Source organism: Sminthopsis crassicaudata, chromosome 1, assembly GCF_048593235.1.
Source record: "Sminthopsis crassicaudata isolate SCR6 chromosome 1, ASM4859323v1, whole genome shotgun sequence".
NCBI lineage: Eukaryota > Metazoa > Chordata > Mammalia > Dasyuromorphia > Dasyuridae > Sminthopsis > Sminthopsis crassicaudata.
This window is the reverse complement of record NC_133617.1, coordinates 152,531,630-152,548,015: the sequence shown is the minus strand read 5'-3', so window position 1 is coordinate 152,548,015 and position 16,386 is coordinate 152,531,630. Positions and strand designations below refer to the sequence as shown.

The 16,386-nt window shown below is 35.3% G+C and overlaps 1 protein-coding gene across 1 annotated transcript in view; it reads left to right on the top strand.

Moving 5' to 3' along the window:
• Window positions 1-403: 403 nt before the first annotated feature.
• The window catches only part of LRRC69 (leucine rich repeat containing 69), a 146,943-nt gene continuing 130,960 nt past the window's right edge, over window positions 404-16,386 (top strand). Inside the window, exon 1 of the mRNA XM_074269741.1 lies at window positions 404-630. Coding sequence (XP_074125842.1) covers window positions 451-630 — 180 coding nt within the window. The 5' untranslated portion in view covers window positions 404-450. The remainder of the gene's footprint in view (window positions 631-16,386) is intronic.

Below are 16,386 nucleotides of genomic sequence, written 5' to 3'. Positions count from 1 at the left end.
TCAATTAACCAACCAATAACTACTTATTAAACACCTACTTTGTGTCAGGCATTATGCTAAATGCTAAGGATACAAAAAGAGACAAAAAACAAAAAACAGCCCCTTTCCTCAAGCATCTCATTCTTCAAGTGTGCTGGATTGGAATATCTAAAATGTACTTCAGCATCAATTGTTCCTCCTACCCCATTTTTAAACTTTAAAGTTTCAGTTAAAGATGTGTCTTTGAGGAGTTTCTATATCAGGGGTCTCATTCTTCCTTCGTTCTTACCCCTTCTGTACTAGAGATATGGAATTAACTGCTTCCTACCTTCAGAGTGTTGACAGTTTCAGTATACTATCATTTCCATGACAACACTATTTTTTTGATCCAGAACTTCTAAAGTCCATGTCATCTGAACTTTGATTTCTGGGTCCATTTCCATCTCTCTTTCTTTAGCATATTTTCAGGCCATGAGTGAGAGACTGTTACTCAGGGCTGTGAAGGGTGAAAAAGCCACAATTGTTGTGCTACGTGGGAAGAACCTTATGAAGGTGCCCACTTTGGTGAGGAAACTGTATCACCTCAAGACTTTGGACCTCATGTCTAATCATATCTCCAAACTCTGCCCAGAATTTTGCAGCTTGACTCAGGTGAGATGTAGAACATATTTCTAGGTTGCAAAATAGGGGAAGAAAGAGGAAGGACAGTAAGAATGAAGATTTGTCCCTACTACTTAGCTCCCTGAAGATTGGTATAAAGGGAGGTGGGGAGGTCTGTTTTCTCCCATTGGATATGAATTCTAGTAGAGAATTAGGATCTTTCAGCTTTTTTTTTTTTTTTTTTTTTTTTTTTCTTCTGTTTCTTGGCTGACATTTTGAAGCATGGGAGGAGTCCTAGAAAGCATTCATCTTTCCAGAGGCTAGCATCTGGAAAGAGGTCAGAAGTCCCAGATCTGCTTATCTACCTTGGAGGTTCGCATCTGGAAATATGTAGGAGTATCCCAAGGATGCCTTCCATCTGGAAGGAAAAGAAACTTTCCAGGAGGAAGGTTGGATTTTTTTTCCCCTTTGCCTACAACAGACCAATCTTTGAAATGGAGTTTCAGTGGGGAGATTGAAGAAAGGAATATTCACTTTTTTGATGTTTTATTTAAAAGAAAGTTAATATTTAAAATAAAGAATATTCTTCATAAAGAGAACTGATTAACATGAATGGATCCCAGAAACATTGTAAACATTTATTCACTTCTAATAGTAAGATGCTCCAACTGTTAAAAATCTTGAGGTTGGCACAAAGAGAACAAGGATATTTTTAAATTCAATTCTAAATTTTTTTTTTCAGCACAAGAAGGATCTACAATTCAATTCCCAATTCATTATAGTATATTGGTTTTAATTTCATGGTAATTTAATTCTATAGTAATTCCTCAGTTATTTAATTTCATTATAATAAATATTTCTTGATAATCTTAGTTATCTAAACTTTTTCCTATACCTATTTTGACATTGGCTTGATTAATTATTTCTTTAGGAATAAAGATTCTCCACAGTGGAATATTTCTTTTGAAAAAAAGAAACATCTTCATAAATTATGCAAAAAAACAGTGTTGGTATATATACTTGTGGTTCAGCAATGATGTTTTCTTCTAAGTTCTGCAAATGCTTAAATATCATCAAGCTATGGAGGGTTCCAACTATACTTTTGCACTATACCTTAATAGAAAAAGAGAGTTTAAGCTATATATCTAAGGTTTGATCTTCTTCTTACCAAATTCCAGTCAATGAATGTGTATAAAAATAGCAAATAAATCCATTTTTCCAAATTTTCCAAGGAAAACAAATCAGAAAAAGTATATATGTAGAAATATAATACCAGATAATATAAAATGAAAGAATTCTTCATTTGGGAGTGATATAACTCAGTTCAACCAAGAGATACTCAGGTCTCACCTAAAGGGAAATGGTTCCTCTAAATGTTAGCTTCTTCTCAGGGTCTTTCTTCCTCTCTGGAACTGAAGAAAGTCTAAAATGGTACATTTCTATTGAATCTAGAAGCCAGAGTAAAAGAACCTTTTTTCCTTCAAGTTCTCATTATTTTTACCTCTCACTTAAGTAGAGGACATTAAGTTATCAATTTCCACCAATGAGGAAAGTAGCTTTAAAGCTACAGTAGTACTTCTGTCCTAGGTCAAAACTCTTTGTGGTTCCTTGCAAAGCATAGCTGGGGCAAACTTAAAACCTGTAAATCTATAGCATAAACATAAACATTAGTGCTTTAAACAGGAATGATTTTCTTGGCATACCAGTTAACCAATTTATAGCATCATTGAAAGGAAAATAAAATAAATATGCATTAACAGTACATATAGTAGATATGGTACCATAAAGAGCATTATCTTAGAAGATATTACAATGACAACATTCCTAACTATATGTAGGATAGAACACATGCATATTTTAAAAGTTCATGCATATCCATAGAACACAGCAATCAATCAAAAGCAAAGCAAAGCTAACTAGTGTAGCAATGACTTATTGCTTATACATAAAATACAACTTAATTATGAGCATTGGTGTAGGTACAAAAAAATTAACAAACATTGCTACAGCACTAGCACAAAATATACTCAACATTGCAACAACAACAACAAAAACAAAACAAAACAAGACAAAACATACTGAAACAGTAACTCCATAGTACATCTATAAGCATGCATTGTTAAATGCAATTAGATGCAAACTACATTTTACCTGGGCAAAGTCAAGTACTGTCTCCTAGATACAAATGTTATTCTATCTTCAAATTTATAATACCATAATTTATGATGGACTTAGTTTATTTTGTTACTGGCCTATCTCTCCCTGTATTTGAATTGGTAGTTGGTATGAGCTGATCATAAGGAGTATTATAGACTCTTATCTATTCTTGGGCTGGCATCAATGCCAGGCTGACAATGTTTTCATGATGTGGGGGTTGAATCTGTTCCCTAAGAGTAGTTTGGGGCAAGAAAGGAGTTGCTTTAGGATTTAATTCTCCTTTACAACAAGAATATATAGTTTTCCCCCCACTGGTTTCATGACTTTAGCACCTATTTCTGAGTCAGAAAATCTTTGTACAGCTGCTGGACTGTCATTTTTTCCTCGGCTTTTGCTTAAATGAATATCATTCTCTCCATTTACATGTTAGAAAATGCAACTTTTCTATAGGTGAGAGATTGCGATGAAAACTCCTAATTGACCTCTCTTCATTATCTAGGGGTATTTTATAAATAGGTAAATTGCCTAGCCTCTCAACAATTTTGTATGGGCTAAGGTTCCATCTGCAGTTTAATTTGTGAGTCTCTTGTTCCCCATAGTGAATTCACTAAAGTGTTTTCCATAGTGAATCACTATGTAGGAAAATGTTGAGATGACTGAATTCTTAGGGAGGAGGGGCTTCATTCCTGAATTTCCAAGCTCATATCCTGATTCTTCTTATCTCTAAATTCCTTTCCCATTTCCTATCTTTTAAAATTGAAAATGATGGCTTTTGCTTTCAGTAATCTTGTGAAAATAGAAAATAATGTAATATAAAATCTTTATAGCTTTTGAATATGTTGTGCCATAGCATAAATATACTCATCAATTGTTGGAAATTTAGAATGGCAGGGTTTCAAGAGTTAGGTTGGGACTTGTCATTGGACAATTCATCTGAGTGATGACCCAGTTTTATAGGCAACCAGATAATAGATTGAGCACTGGACCTAGAGTCAGGAAGACCTGAGTTCAAATGTAGCCTCAGACACTGTGTGACTGGGCAATAAATCTATTTAATCTCTGCCTGCTTCACTCTCCTTATTTATAAAATAATGACTGCCATCAAAGCAAGAGCCATCATTTCAGGATCACATTTTGTTACTCTATATTCAGAAAAAAAAGACATAAAGCAGAACAGGTGATGAGATCTCCCATAGGCAAGTCCATGAATGAATGAGAAAGCATTATTAAGTATAGTCATATGACAGGAACTGTTCTAAACGAACCTACAGACACAAAAATCAAGTTTTGTTCCTCCTATCTTGATCATGAAAAGTGGGACTGACCTGAAATAACTCAACAATCACAAAGACAGGGTAACCAAGAGTGCTCAGTTAGGATCCCTCACCTACCCTTCACAGAGGTCCCAGAGAGGTTGTTTCATGCCAAAAATATGGAGCAAGAATGGCAGCTATATGTCTTTTTAACATGACACAGTTCCCTCAGTTATCAGGAAATCAAGTGGTATGCATTTGGCATCTATGTCATTATCCCCAAATCTGGAAAATTGTTTGGGGTTCTTAGGAGGTTCAAGCTTTATTATTTCAAACCTCACCCCTGCATATTGCCTTGAAGAGCACCAAAGGAATCTATAATGGAGGCAAAATTCATTAAGTCCTATACTGAGACAAATCTCAGATTTTCTTCAGTGGGCCTATAGATCATAATCACTCTGAAACAGAAACTTATGTAAATATGACAAATGACATTTTAGCCATTTATCATCTTTTGGGGATGGTCTTTTCAAACCTTGAGCACATCGACATCTGTCTTCAGTTGTTAAATATGCAATCACAGCTGACTTTCTAAGTCAATAGTCCAGTACAAGCCCCAGTGGAAAAATTCTAGATTCAGAGGACCTGGGTTCCTTTATCACTCCTTTGTGACCTTAGATAAGTCACCTTCTTTGAGCCTTAATTTCCTAATTTGTAAATTGAGGGGTTGGGCTCAATCACATTTTGAGGTTCATTGCACTTCTAAATGTAGAATTTTATTATACTACAATTCATGATATGCAGGTAGAAGCAGAGAGACTACAGGGTACAAGGCTCTCTCATGTCAGGGCATCCAATCATCTGAAGACCCTATCCCTCAGTATTGGAACTCCCATATTAGAATAACCACAAGGCTTTTCTGATCCAATTTTGCCAACTATGCCAAATATTGTGGGCCTGATTCAGGCTGGTCTGGTGGTTCAACCTCAGATCGAAATGTAATACTTGCCTACTATATAGGAGAGGATAAACTGAAATTTACTTAATAATATCTAAAGAACATTCAGGAAAGATAGTGCACTGATTCCAGAGAGTCAGTTCTAGTTCATTTGGGTATAGCTTCCTGTCACATCTAGGTAGATCCCTTGGTCAGCAGGATATGCTAAACCATCTCAACTTTTTATGTACTGGACTTTTATACTTAAGTGACTGGGAAGATATATCAGTGGTTCAGTAGTCATTTGTTCAATCCCTGTTCTCTGTCCCTACCTTCACCCTCCCACTACTTGATCCCTTATTCTAATCCCTTTTAACATGCCCACTTCTTTCCCACAACTCTTCAATGTCTCATTCTATAATTATCCATTTATACTGTGTTCTCTGGAATTCTTGCTCCTTAGGTCACAAACTTGCTTTCATCTTATAATTTTCCTTTCCCACTCTTATCTTCTCCTTACATGGAGACCTAGTTCCCTCCTCTAGCAAGTCAGCATTGGTCTCACTTTCACTCATATCCTAGATTTTTTGCTGATTGTGATTTAGAATTTGAAATATTCATTTCTCTCTATTTCCACTTCCAAGCTCTCTCCTACCAGCACTAATCAGCAACTTCTCTTTGATGTTTGTTTATTTAATCACTATCACTTAATCAAGATTCTGTTGATTGTTTTCCCTCAACAAGATCATTTTTTCCCCCACAAAATCCTGAGTCTGGAATCAGTAAGGCCCCAGTTTAAATTTGGCCTACTGCACTTACTAGCTTTGTGACTCTGGGCAAATCACTTTGCCTCAGTTTCTTCATTTGTAAAATGGGGATTATAATATCACCTACATGCTTATTGTGAAAATCAAATGAGATAATATCTGTAAAACATTTTGTACATATTAAGCACTTAATCAATGCATGTTTCCTTTCATCTTTCCCTCCAGATAACATTCTTATCTAATCACAAGATTGGAAGAAATGGTTTAACTCTATGACAAAAGTCAGAATCCTAAACTACAAATCTATAGTTCTGAAATCCTCTTTTCCCTTTAAAGTAAAAATCATGACAATTTTTTGCCCAACCCTGGGTGAAGGCTGGAGAACATCTTTCCCCTCTCTGATCAGCAAACCTATTGCTTTTTCTCCTTGGACCTTGTGACTCCCTCATACACCTGTTTGTATCTCATATTTAAACATTTCCCTTGGTTTCTGTTACTTTGGTACTTTTCTAATTTCCTGATACTTTTTAAATTTCCCATGATTTCTCAGAGATTACTGATAGTATTCCTATGATCACTTTTGCCTCTGGATAAGTAGACATGGATAACTGAACTCACATGAAATGGCTTTGTGGTTGCCCTGGAGTATCTGATATTTTGCAACTCCATTTGGGCAAAGGTGGCTTGTTATTTGAAATGGCTAGGTGTGTCTTTGACTCTTCTATCATGTTTGGACTCCAATTCCCCCTTTTAAATCCAGAATGATGTCATTATTAGGCATATATTCTTCTTTTACATTCAGTTTTATATTCATAGTCTTTTTAAGCCTCACCAGTGTCATCTTAGGCCAAAATGTTTCCTTTTTTCTCCCTTCTTCTTTAGGTTTATTCATGATTATACATGTAGAATTTCATTTCTAGAGTATTCCTTGTGAAGCATATTCCTTTGTAGATTTTCCTATGATTCTAAGACAGTGGTATGCTGGAGTCAGTTCAGACCTAGATTGTTGAATCTTCAATATGAACTTTTAGCAGAAACTGTCGGAAATTGCAAGTCATGATTTAATTTATTGTTTAGCTGTCTAGACTTAAATAATGAAGAATATATTAATATCATTTAAGCTACATACACTAAAAGTGTGGTGTGAATATTTTTTGGGGGAAAGCTGATTATTAAACATTACCAGAATAACACTATTCTAAATGTATTAGGGCTGTCTTCCATTTGTAGCATAGGAGTGTTATTTTGTGGCTTAAAGGGAATTAGTAGCTCTAGCCTTTTTTTTCTTCACCTTTTTTCAAGGGAGACTTTAATTCTTGGAAGAAGAAGTAGTAAGGAGTTGGGGCTAGAGGCTAACCATTCTTTTTTCCATAGAGAGAAATAGTACTGAACTAGAAAGGAATTATCTGTTCCTCTAAATTTTGCTTATGAGAAATGATTTTAGATTCAAACTAACTTCTGGTTGCTTTCTTATTAATGTGGGAAATAGGATCTCAAATTTTATATTTGAAGTGTGATCCCTTTCTTACTAAATACTAGTTTCATAATGATGGCTGTCTATTGTCTTTCATGATTGAAGAGGACCAAAATGACATCACTATGTTGGGTTCAAGGGACAGTATGTCTGACAGGCCCATCAGACTATTATGAACTCAGGAGACTCCCCCACAGGTTGGGTACAAATAGTCTATATGAATATTTCAAGTGGAAATGTTTCTAAATTCATGTCTCTCAAGTTTCTTTTGAGCTACTGCAACTCTGCTTATAGAACATGGCACTTTGATGAAGTCATACTATACTGGATGGTTCTATACTAGTGCTTTGCATGCCTCACAATCAATTCCAAAGTTCTTCAGAGAGACCTTGAAAGTGACCTTGTGTCTCCTGACCTGCTTGTAAACATTTACCTTGTGTCGGTCTTTTAGATAAAGGTGCTTTGGGCTTTTGAACTATGTGGCTAGCCCATCAGAGTTGTATTCTCTCTGCAGGACAATCTGATTGTTTGGAAGTCTTAGCTTGTAGCCTTTTCAAATTAAATAATTTATTATTAGTATGGTAGATGACCTTGATGCTATTTTTGTCCTTGTCAGAGGCATTTAACAATAATGCAGAAAATACCATCCTAAGAAGCATCAGGACAAGCTCACAGATCTGCTTCACTTCATGGGTGATTGGGAAAGTGTGAGAACATTGTCCATTATCGAGAACCTGGGCAAGTACATCATCACGAAACTGATGTACAATACTGATGAACTTCTCTGGATAACCACATTTTAAAAATAGCATTTTATTATTTTTCCCCAGTTACATGTCAAGGTGTTCATTTTTACAAGATTTTTAGTTCCAAATTTTTCTCCCTTCCCTCTCCCCTCTCCTCTCCTCTTGACAGTAGACAATTTAATACAGTTTATAATGTGCTATCATGCAAAGCACATTTCCAAATTAATCCCAGTTGTGAAAGAGGAAATAGACCAAAAAGGGAGGGGGGGAGGGAACACAAGAAAGAATAAAGTGAAAAAAAAATTTGTGCTTTGACCTATATTCTGGGTCTATCAGTATTTATCTGGTTATGGATGGCATTCATATCCTTTGTACTTGTCTGGGATCCTTGTGTTGCTGAGGAGAACTGAGTCAATCACAGTTGATCATCACACAATGTTTCTAATATTGTGTACAATGTTTACCTTGTTCTGATCATTTCACTTTGCATCAGTTTGCATAAGTATTTCTAGGTTTTTCTAAAATCTATCTATTCATCATTTCTAATTGCACAGTATTTTTCCATTATATTCATATACCACAACTTATTCAGCCATTCCCTAATTAATGGACATATCCATAATTTTCAGCATTTTGCCAGGGGCAATAAAATTTTGCCATAATTTCCACAAGCCCCTATCAAAGGCCTTGGTTAGATGGACAAATGTGTACAGACTTTTGTTTTGTTTCTGGAATTTCTCCTGGAGTTTTTGGGGCAACAATCACTATGTAGACTATTTCTTGGCCCTTTCTGAAGTTATTGTGACTCTGAATGACTTTCTTCCAGGTGACAGGATTAGTTGATTAAAAAGGGCTCTAGCAAGAATCTTTTCAACCATGACGAAAATAGAGACAATCCCTCTCATCCCATGATTATCAGACTGCCTTCTATTTCCCATTTTTTAATGGAGCTGAACAATGGAGACATCCTTGAACTCCTGGGGAATAACCTCCTCTTGCTATATAACTTGGAAAATTTCAGTATCTTTTATATGAGAAATGAAGTCTCCACCTTGTAAATCTCTACTAGAATAGAATGCTTTGCCACATGAGAGTAGTCTAGTGGAATTCAAAATCTCTTCTTTAATTAGTAGTTTAGCTGGAGATGGATTGACTGCAACCTGAACTTGGCTTCAACATTTATTGATGATGGTCTGTGGAGAACACTAAAGAAGTGATTGGTCCAACTCTTCAGAATGGTTTTTTTTTTTTAATCACTGATCAAGTTGGCTCCATCATTGCTGAGTAACTAAAATGCACTATATGTCTTTGGCCCATAAATAACATTTAGAACATCATAAAATTGCTTTGGATTATTACTATCAGCTTAAAACTGAATTTCATTTTAAGCTATCACTTCTTTTCTGTTCCATTGTTGCCAACCAGGTGTCATCTCAACTTTCCCTCCAAATTAAGTTCACTTTAGGAAAAGTCTAATTTGTTGACTTTAACTCTTCTAGTAGTCTCTTGCCTTGGAGCCACTCTTTTTGTTCAATGCAAATGTTTAACTTGGAGAGGATAAGTTTATGATTGGTCCAGTGCTTTGTGTTACATACCACTTCATCACTCTCATATTTTGTCTGTCTCTGCTTAGTAGTAAAGCATAATCCATTAAATGGCAATGTTGGGGGTTAGGAGTGATGATTGGGGGAAGATGGAAGAGAGGTCAGAAATTTCCAAATGTTCCAAATTTCCCCCACAAACAAAACAACTGTACCTCAGGGTGAATGTAGACCAGGGAAAACCAAATAAGACTTGAGTCAAAACAGGAGTCTTACTGGGACAACTGGATGAGACCTGAAGAGCTCTTAAAGAAGGATTAACTGGTATAAAGGGTAAACACCTCCAGGCTAACTCCAGTGAAACATCAAACAAATAAGGAGCCTTGGGGCTAGCTGGATTCTGAGACAGTCTCAGTACAAACAACAGGAGCTTTCACCTTTGGGACAATTTTGGGAGTTGGGGGATCTGTGTCTGGGAAGACTAACCAAACTTCTGCTGATAAGCAATGTCAGGTCCAGCTGTGCTACAGAGATGTGGCCCTGGGTGAGAAGAACCCAGCACATCCAGTGAGTGCAGAAACCATGGAGCAGAGTAGCTGCTGGCTGGAAGCACTTATAGAGGGTGAGAATAGGGAAGATCCCCATTTTCAGAGGAGGATACTGAAGTTTAAAAAGTCTCTTCTTTTAAAGAACACTTGTCCCCCTAAATTTTATAGAACTCAAAAGACTTTAAATATTAAATGAAAGAAAAAAAAAAAGCATAATTCAATTATTTGAAAGCTATCCCCCCAAAAAGAACCTTGACACAATTAATAAAAGAAATAAAGTTGTCCTGAGCAAGAGGGAAACATAGAAATAGAAAAAACAATCTATCATTCATCACTTTAAAAAGATCCTATAAGGAAAACATATAGGAATAGTATTACTAAATTTTGAAACCCCCAGATCAAAGAGAAAATTTTACAAGCAACAACAACAAACAATTCAAATATGGTAGTGAAAAGTATTTTGTAATTATATTTGTGTAATTCCTGGGTCTTAGCAAATAGATACCTAAATATTTTATTTTTCTACAGTTATTTTAAATGGAATTTCTCTTATATCTTACTTCTGGGCTTTTTTTGATAACATATAAAAATTCTGATGATTCATTTATAGGTTTATTTTATGTCCTGCAACTTTGCTAAAGTTAATTGTTTCAAGTAGTTTTTTCAACTCTAGGATTTTCCATATCATTCACATATCATCTGCAAAGAGTGATAGTTTCATTTCCTCATTACCTACTCTAATTCTTCCTATTTCTTTTTCTTTTCTTATCATTAGAGCCAACACTTCTAGTATAATATTGAATAATAGTTGATGATAATGGGCATCTGTTTCACCTGAGTAGAATTTATTAGAAAAAAAAAAAGTAGGGCTAGTAATCATTGATTTCAAAAAAGTTAAACTTTCAAAATATTCAGCCAAGAGAGAAATCTAAATCATGTGTTAGCCATATTAATATTGTTTCAGATGTATGTGTATTTGTGTCTGTAGAGAAGTTTGTGTTTATATGTATATGTGTTCATAAGTGTGTCTGTGTGTGTGCATATACATGTATGCATAAATATATTCCTGCTTAATTGTAGCCTGCTTAGAGCATGGCGGTGGAGAAAGGGGAAAAAAATAAAGTAAAAAGTACATAGCAGAGAACAAAAGAAAACCAACAAGGAAACAAAGATGGTCCGTTATGAATACAGTGTATTTAATTATATATGCTTTCTTGAAATGGAAATTTATTGTTACATATTTTGAATACTCCCTGTTTGGGAATTCTGTTGGGCACATGACAATTTTTTTTTGTATTTTTTTCTTTTTCTGACTTTTTCAATTTTGTTTTTTCTTATTTTGAATTTAAGTTTAAAATAAAGAAAAATACTTTCCTACAAGGAGCAATTACTCTGTCGATCACTCCTTGTGGTAGGCAAACAAACTTGATAACTAGATTAGTTTTGATTACAAAACCCACATCAGCTTCACAATGCTTCCCATCATTTTGGCCACTCCAGAAAAACATGTATCCAGTTTTTTCACTTAGGTCTGCTATTTGGATGTGGTACCTACAGATCTCTTGTAACAAGAGAGATTTAGATTTGTCTTTCAGGTTTATAGGATTTCATGTTGTTCATAAGTGTGCACATATTTCATATACCAAATGGTGAGTGGAACCATTTTTGAAAAAAAAAAAAAAAGTAATTTTTTTGTGTTTTAATCTCAAGATGGAATTTCCATCTGCCACAATAAACAAGTTTGGGTGAAACATACACTATTTAGGGCACCTTTTTTAGTCCCTTATTTAAGGAGGTCCTTGAAAAGGGCTGCTCTGGTACCCAAGGGGGCTGCCAAATTCCACTGCTGCTTGAGTCTAATTAGAAGATGATTCTATGCTCTTTGTCATCTTTATGTGGCGTTGTGACCACAGCTCCCAGTGTACCTGCACCTGATGTTTTGTTCCTCATCTGTCACCACAGGACTTTGAGATAGGTAAAAATGGTAATATGGTATGAGTGATGTCTTTTGACTCACACATAAATTGGATTTAAGTGAAGCAGACTTGAAAAAAGTCATTGGTCTCACTTCTCCAAAGTTATTAGAGTCCAGTGGTAAGACAAAAGTCAAGATGACTGGTGATGGTTCAGGAAGCAATGGATGACATTGGTGTTTTCTATGTCCAACCAAGTTCTAAGTGCTCCACGGTGTCTACTTCAGCTGCCTTCATGCCTATTGGAACAAACAGTCCTTATCTGTCCATTCCACTGGGGGAAGATTTCAGATGTCTGTTGTAGATACTCCTCTATTTCACCAAAAGATTTGAGACTCCTTAGTGATGCTTATAGTTATTGATTTGTTATGGTTTAGCCAATCTACCAAAGCCGTTTACTATGGTATGATTACTGCTCATGCTTCTTGGAACCACAGGCAAGAGAGCTAGATAAACCAGGTAAATATCAAAGATGGAAAGTAATCCTAAAAAAGGTTTGGCAACTCTCATACAAGAAGTCCTAGTCTTCCTTGAACACCTTAGACCCTACCAGTTCTGAATGAACTCATAGTGAATAACAACAACAACAACAACAAAAAATCCAGTTATTCAATTAGCAAAACAGAAATCAGAGAAAGTATATTTAGAATATATTTTTTTTCCTATTAGGAATGGCATACTCTGCTCAACTAAGAGGGCTCTAGATTTTACCTAACAGTAACTTCCTCAATGTAGCAAACTGGGGATGGGGGCATATTGGAACCTGGAAAGAAGCTCCTCTCACACCAGCTTCTTTTCAGAGTCTTTTACTTCACCAACCTAAAGTATAATTAGTATCTCTGTCTGGAAGCTGGAAGCCTAGAGCTGGAAGCAATTCAAAGCAAGTAAAAGTCCAAAGTCCTCAAAGAAACTTGAAGCATGTTCCAAACCTTGAAGAAACCAAAATTTTCTCCTATTTTCACAAATTCTGCCCTGTCCTTGATGCAAGTGCAGGGTATCAATCTCCACCAATAGAGAGAGAGTCCTATATCAAGTGGATTTTGGGAATGGAGTCACATTCAAAATCATATAAATGCAAGCTCTGGATTTACAGAGATTCAAGTCAAACAAAGATACCTCCATACTTTAAGTAGAAGATAAGTAGAAGACATTTAGGACAGAGTTAGGCTGGCAAATGTTTAATAATCAGCTCTCTGAAAACAAAATATACATATTACACACAAGTTTAATCACTTTGGGGGATATCTTCAAAAGCATCTCTCTGGTTTGCTATGCCTATGTCCAGTTTACATTAGGAACTTTAGAAGACAGCTCATTATTTTGCAAGACATCTGCATGTTTTCTCTTTCCTTAAAAACACTCACTTTGTATCTCTACTCAATCTGTATCCCAACGAGATTATAAAAGCAGGGAAAAGATCCTCATGTGCAAAAAATGTAGCAGCCCTTTTTGTAGTGGATGCTGGAACTGGAAATTGAGTGGATGCCTATCAATTGGGGAAAGTCTGAATAAGTTATGGTATATGAATGTAATGAAATATTATTGTTCTATAAGAAATAATGAACAGGCTGATTTTAGAAAAGCCTGAAAGACATGAGCTGATATTGAAGTGAACAAAAGAGAACATTGTACACAGTAACAATAAGATGATATGATCAACTGTGATAAACTTGATTTTTTAACAATGAGGTGATTCAAGGTAATTCCAATAGACTCATAATGGAAAATGCTATCTACATCCAGAGAGAGAGAGCAATGGAGACTAAGTGTGGATCAAAGCATAGTATTTTTTGCTGTTGGTTTTTTTTATTCCTTGTGTTTGTCTTTTTTGATCGGATTTTTCTTGTGCAGCATGACAAATATAGAACTATATTTAGATGAGCTGTATATGTTTAACCATAGATTGCTTCTTGCTATGGTCAGGAGGAAGGGAAGAGAAGAGGGAGAAAATATGGAACACATGGTTTTGCAAAGCTGAATGCTGAAAACTATCATTGCATGTATTTAGAAAAATAAAATACTATTAAGAAATTTAATAAAAATTCTCCAATTTGTACCAACCTACAATCTTAAAGTGTTTATGACTAAAAAAAAAAAAATAGAATAGAGAAAGAAAGAAAACCTTCACTTTGGTACCAATAGAAAGAACCAATTTATATGATGTGAAATCAAATGAACATACATTTTTAAAGCACATACTATGTGCCAGCTATGCTAACTGCTGGGAATATAAATATAGGCAAAAAGAAATCCAGGTGTTTATATTCTAATGAGGGAAGGTGACAACAACAACATAAAAAGGAGTTGAAAAACCAAGCCAGGGTAGGGGAAAGGTGAGAAAGTCTAGAGAGCTGGAAAGAAGCTGGCTTACCTAGGAACTTTCCTTTAAATGAAGGTTCTAGGAGGAACCAAGCCAGGAATGTTCTAGTAAATGCTTTAACTACTATCTCTCTGAAACTTAAATTTAATTTGTCTTATTAACCTCTATCACTTAAGTCTAGTTCAAGAGTCCACAAGTAATGAAAGTCCACTGGCTAAATTTAGTTTGTAGACTTTTAGTTTTTGTTTTATTTTGTGGTGTTTGTTGTTTTTTTTGTAAGGCTCTTAAATTTAAAATAAAGTTCTATTGTATTTTAAAATGCAAAAACCATTCATAGTTCAGTGCTGTTGTTTGATTACCCTTGATGCTGACAGTTAATAAAATGATCCAGCTCTTATTTATAGTGTTTACTTATTATGGAGGTACAAATGCTCACAATGAAAATTTAACATGGCTAGCTAAGTTCAAGCTGGCTCCAGGACATTTTTGAATGAAGCAAATAGTAAAGAGTGTCAGAGGTAGAATAATTTTTTTTCCTAACTTTGGAAGTTTATTTTTTTAAATAGTTTTTATTTATCAGATATATGCATGGGTAATTTCACAACATTGACAATAGCCAAACCTTTCCCCCCCAGATGGCAGGTTGACCAATACATGTTCAATATGTTAAAGTATAAATTAAATGCAATATATGTATACATGTCTAAACAGTTGTTTTGCTGTACAAAAAGAATCAGACTTTGAAATAGTGTACAATTAGCCTGTGAAGGAAATCCAAAATGCAGGCGGACAAAATTAGAGGGATTGGGAATTCTATGTAGTGGTTCATAGTCATCTCCCAGGGTTCTTTTGCTGGGTGTAGCTGGTTCAGTTCATCACTGCTCTATTGGAGCTGATTTGATTCATCTCATTGTTGAAAATAGCCATATCCATCAGAAGTGATCATCATATAGTATTGTTGTTAAAGTATATAATGATCTCCTGGTCCTGCTCATTTCACTCAGCATCAGTTCATGTAAGTCTCTCCAGACCTTTCTGAAATCATCCTGCTGGTCATTTCTTACAGAACAATAATATTCCATAATATTCATATATCGCAATTTATTCAACCATTCTCTAATTGATGGGCATCCATGTAGTTTCCAGTTTCTGGCCACTACAAAGAGGGCTGCCACAAACATTCTTGCACATACAGGTCCCTTTCCCTTCTTTAAGATCTCTTTGGGATATAAGCCCAGTAGTAACATTGCTGGGTCAAAAGGTATGCACAGTTTGATAACTTTTTGAGCATAGTTCCTTGGAAGTTTATTCTAAGCAATCCAATACAAGTAGTATGTTGTAGAAAGTCCAGAGAATCAATAAAACCCAGAGATATATTAGTGGTGACAGTTTTTAAAACTTTATTTATGGAAAACATTTCCATAAAAGTCATATTGTGACAGAAAACAGATCTCCCCCCCCCAAAAAAAAAAAAAAAAACCTTAAGAAAAAGACAAGGAGAAGGAGACAGACAGCTACAGACACATAGTGACAGAGAGAGAGAGAGAGAGAGAGGCAGTGGGAAAGGGAAAGGCAGAGGGAGAGGGAGAGAGAGGGAGAGGGCAGAGTTTCAATTTGTTTTCAGACACAATCAGTTCTTTCTTTGGTTATGGATAGGATTTTTCATCTTAAATCCTTCAGAGTAGTTGTGGATCATTGCACTACAGAGAATAGAAAAGTCATTCAGAGATGATCATTCTAGAACATTGCTATTTTGTATTGTACACAGCATATTTCATTTTGCTTGGATTTATGGAGAACTTTCTGAGAGCATCTGCTCATCATTTCCCACAGAACAATAATATTCCATCATAACCAAATTCTTCAATTCAGCCATTCCCCAATTGATGGGCATCCCTTAAATTTCCATTTTTTCCCTTGAGAAGAGAGTTGCTACACATATTTTTGTACATATAGATCCTTTTACTTTTTTTTAAAAAAATCTATTTTGGGATTTAGTAGTAGTATTGTTTGTTCAAAGAATATGCATAATTTCATAGTCCTTTTGACTTGATTCATATTTTTTGATCATTTGTCAATTGGGGCATGACT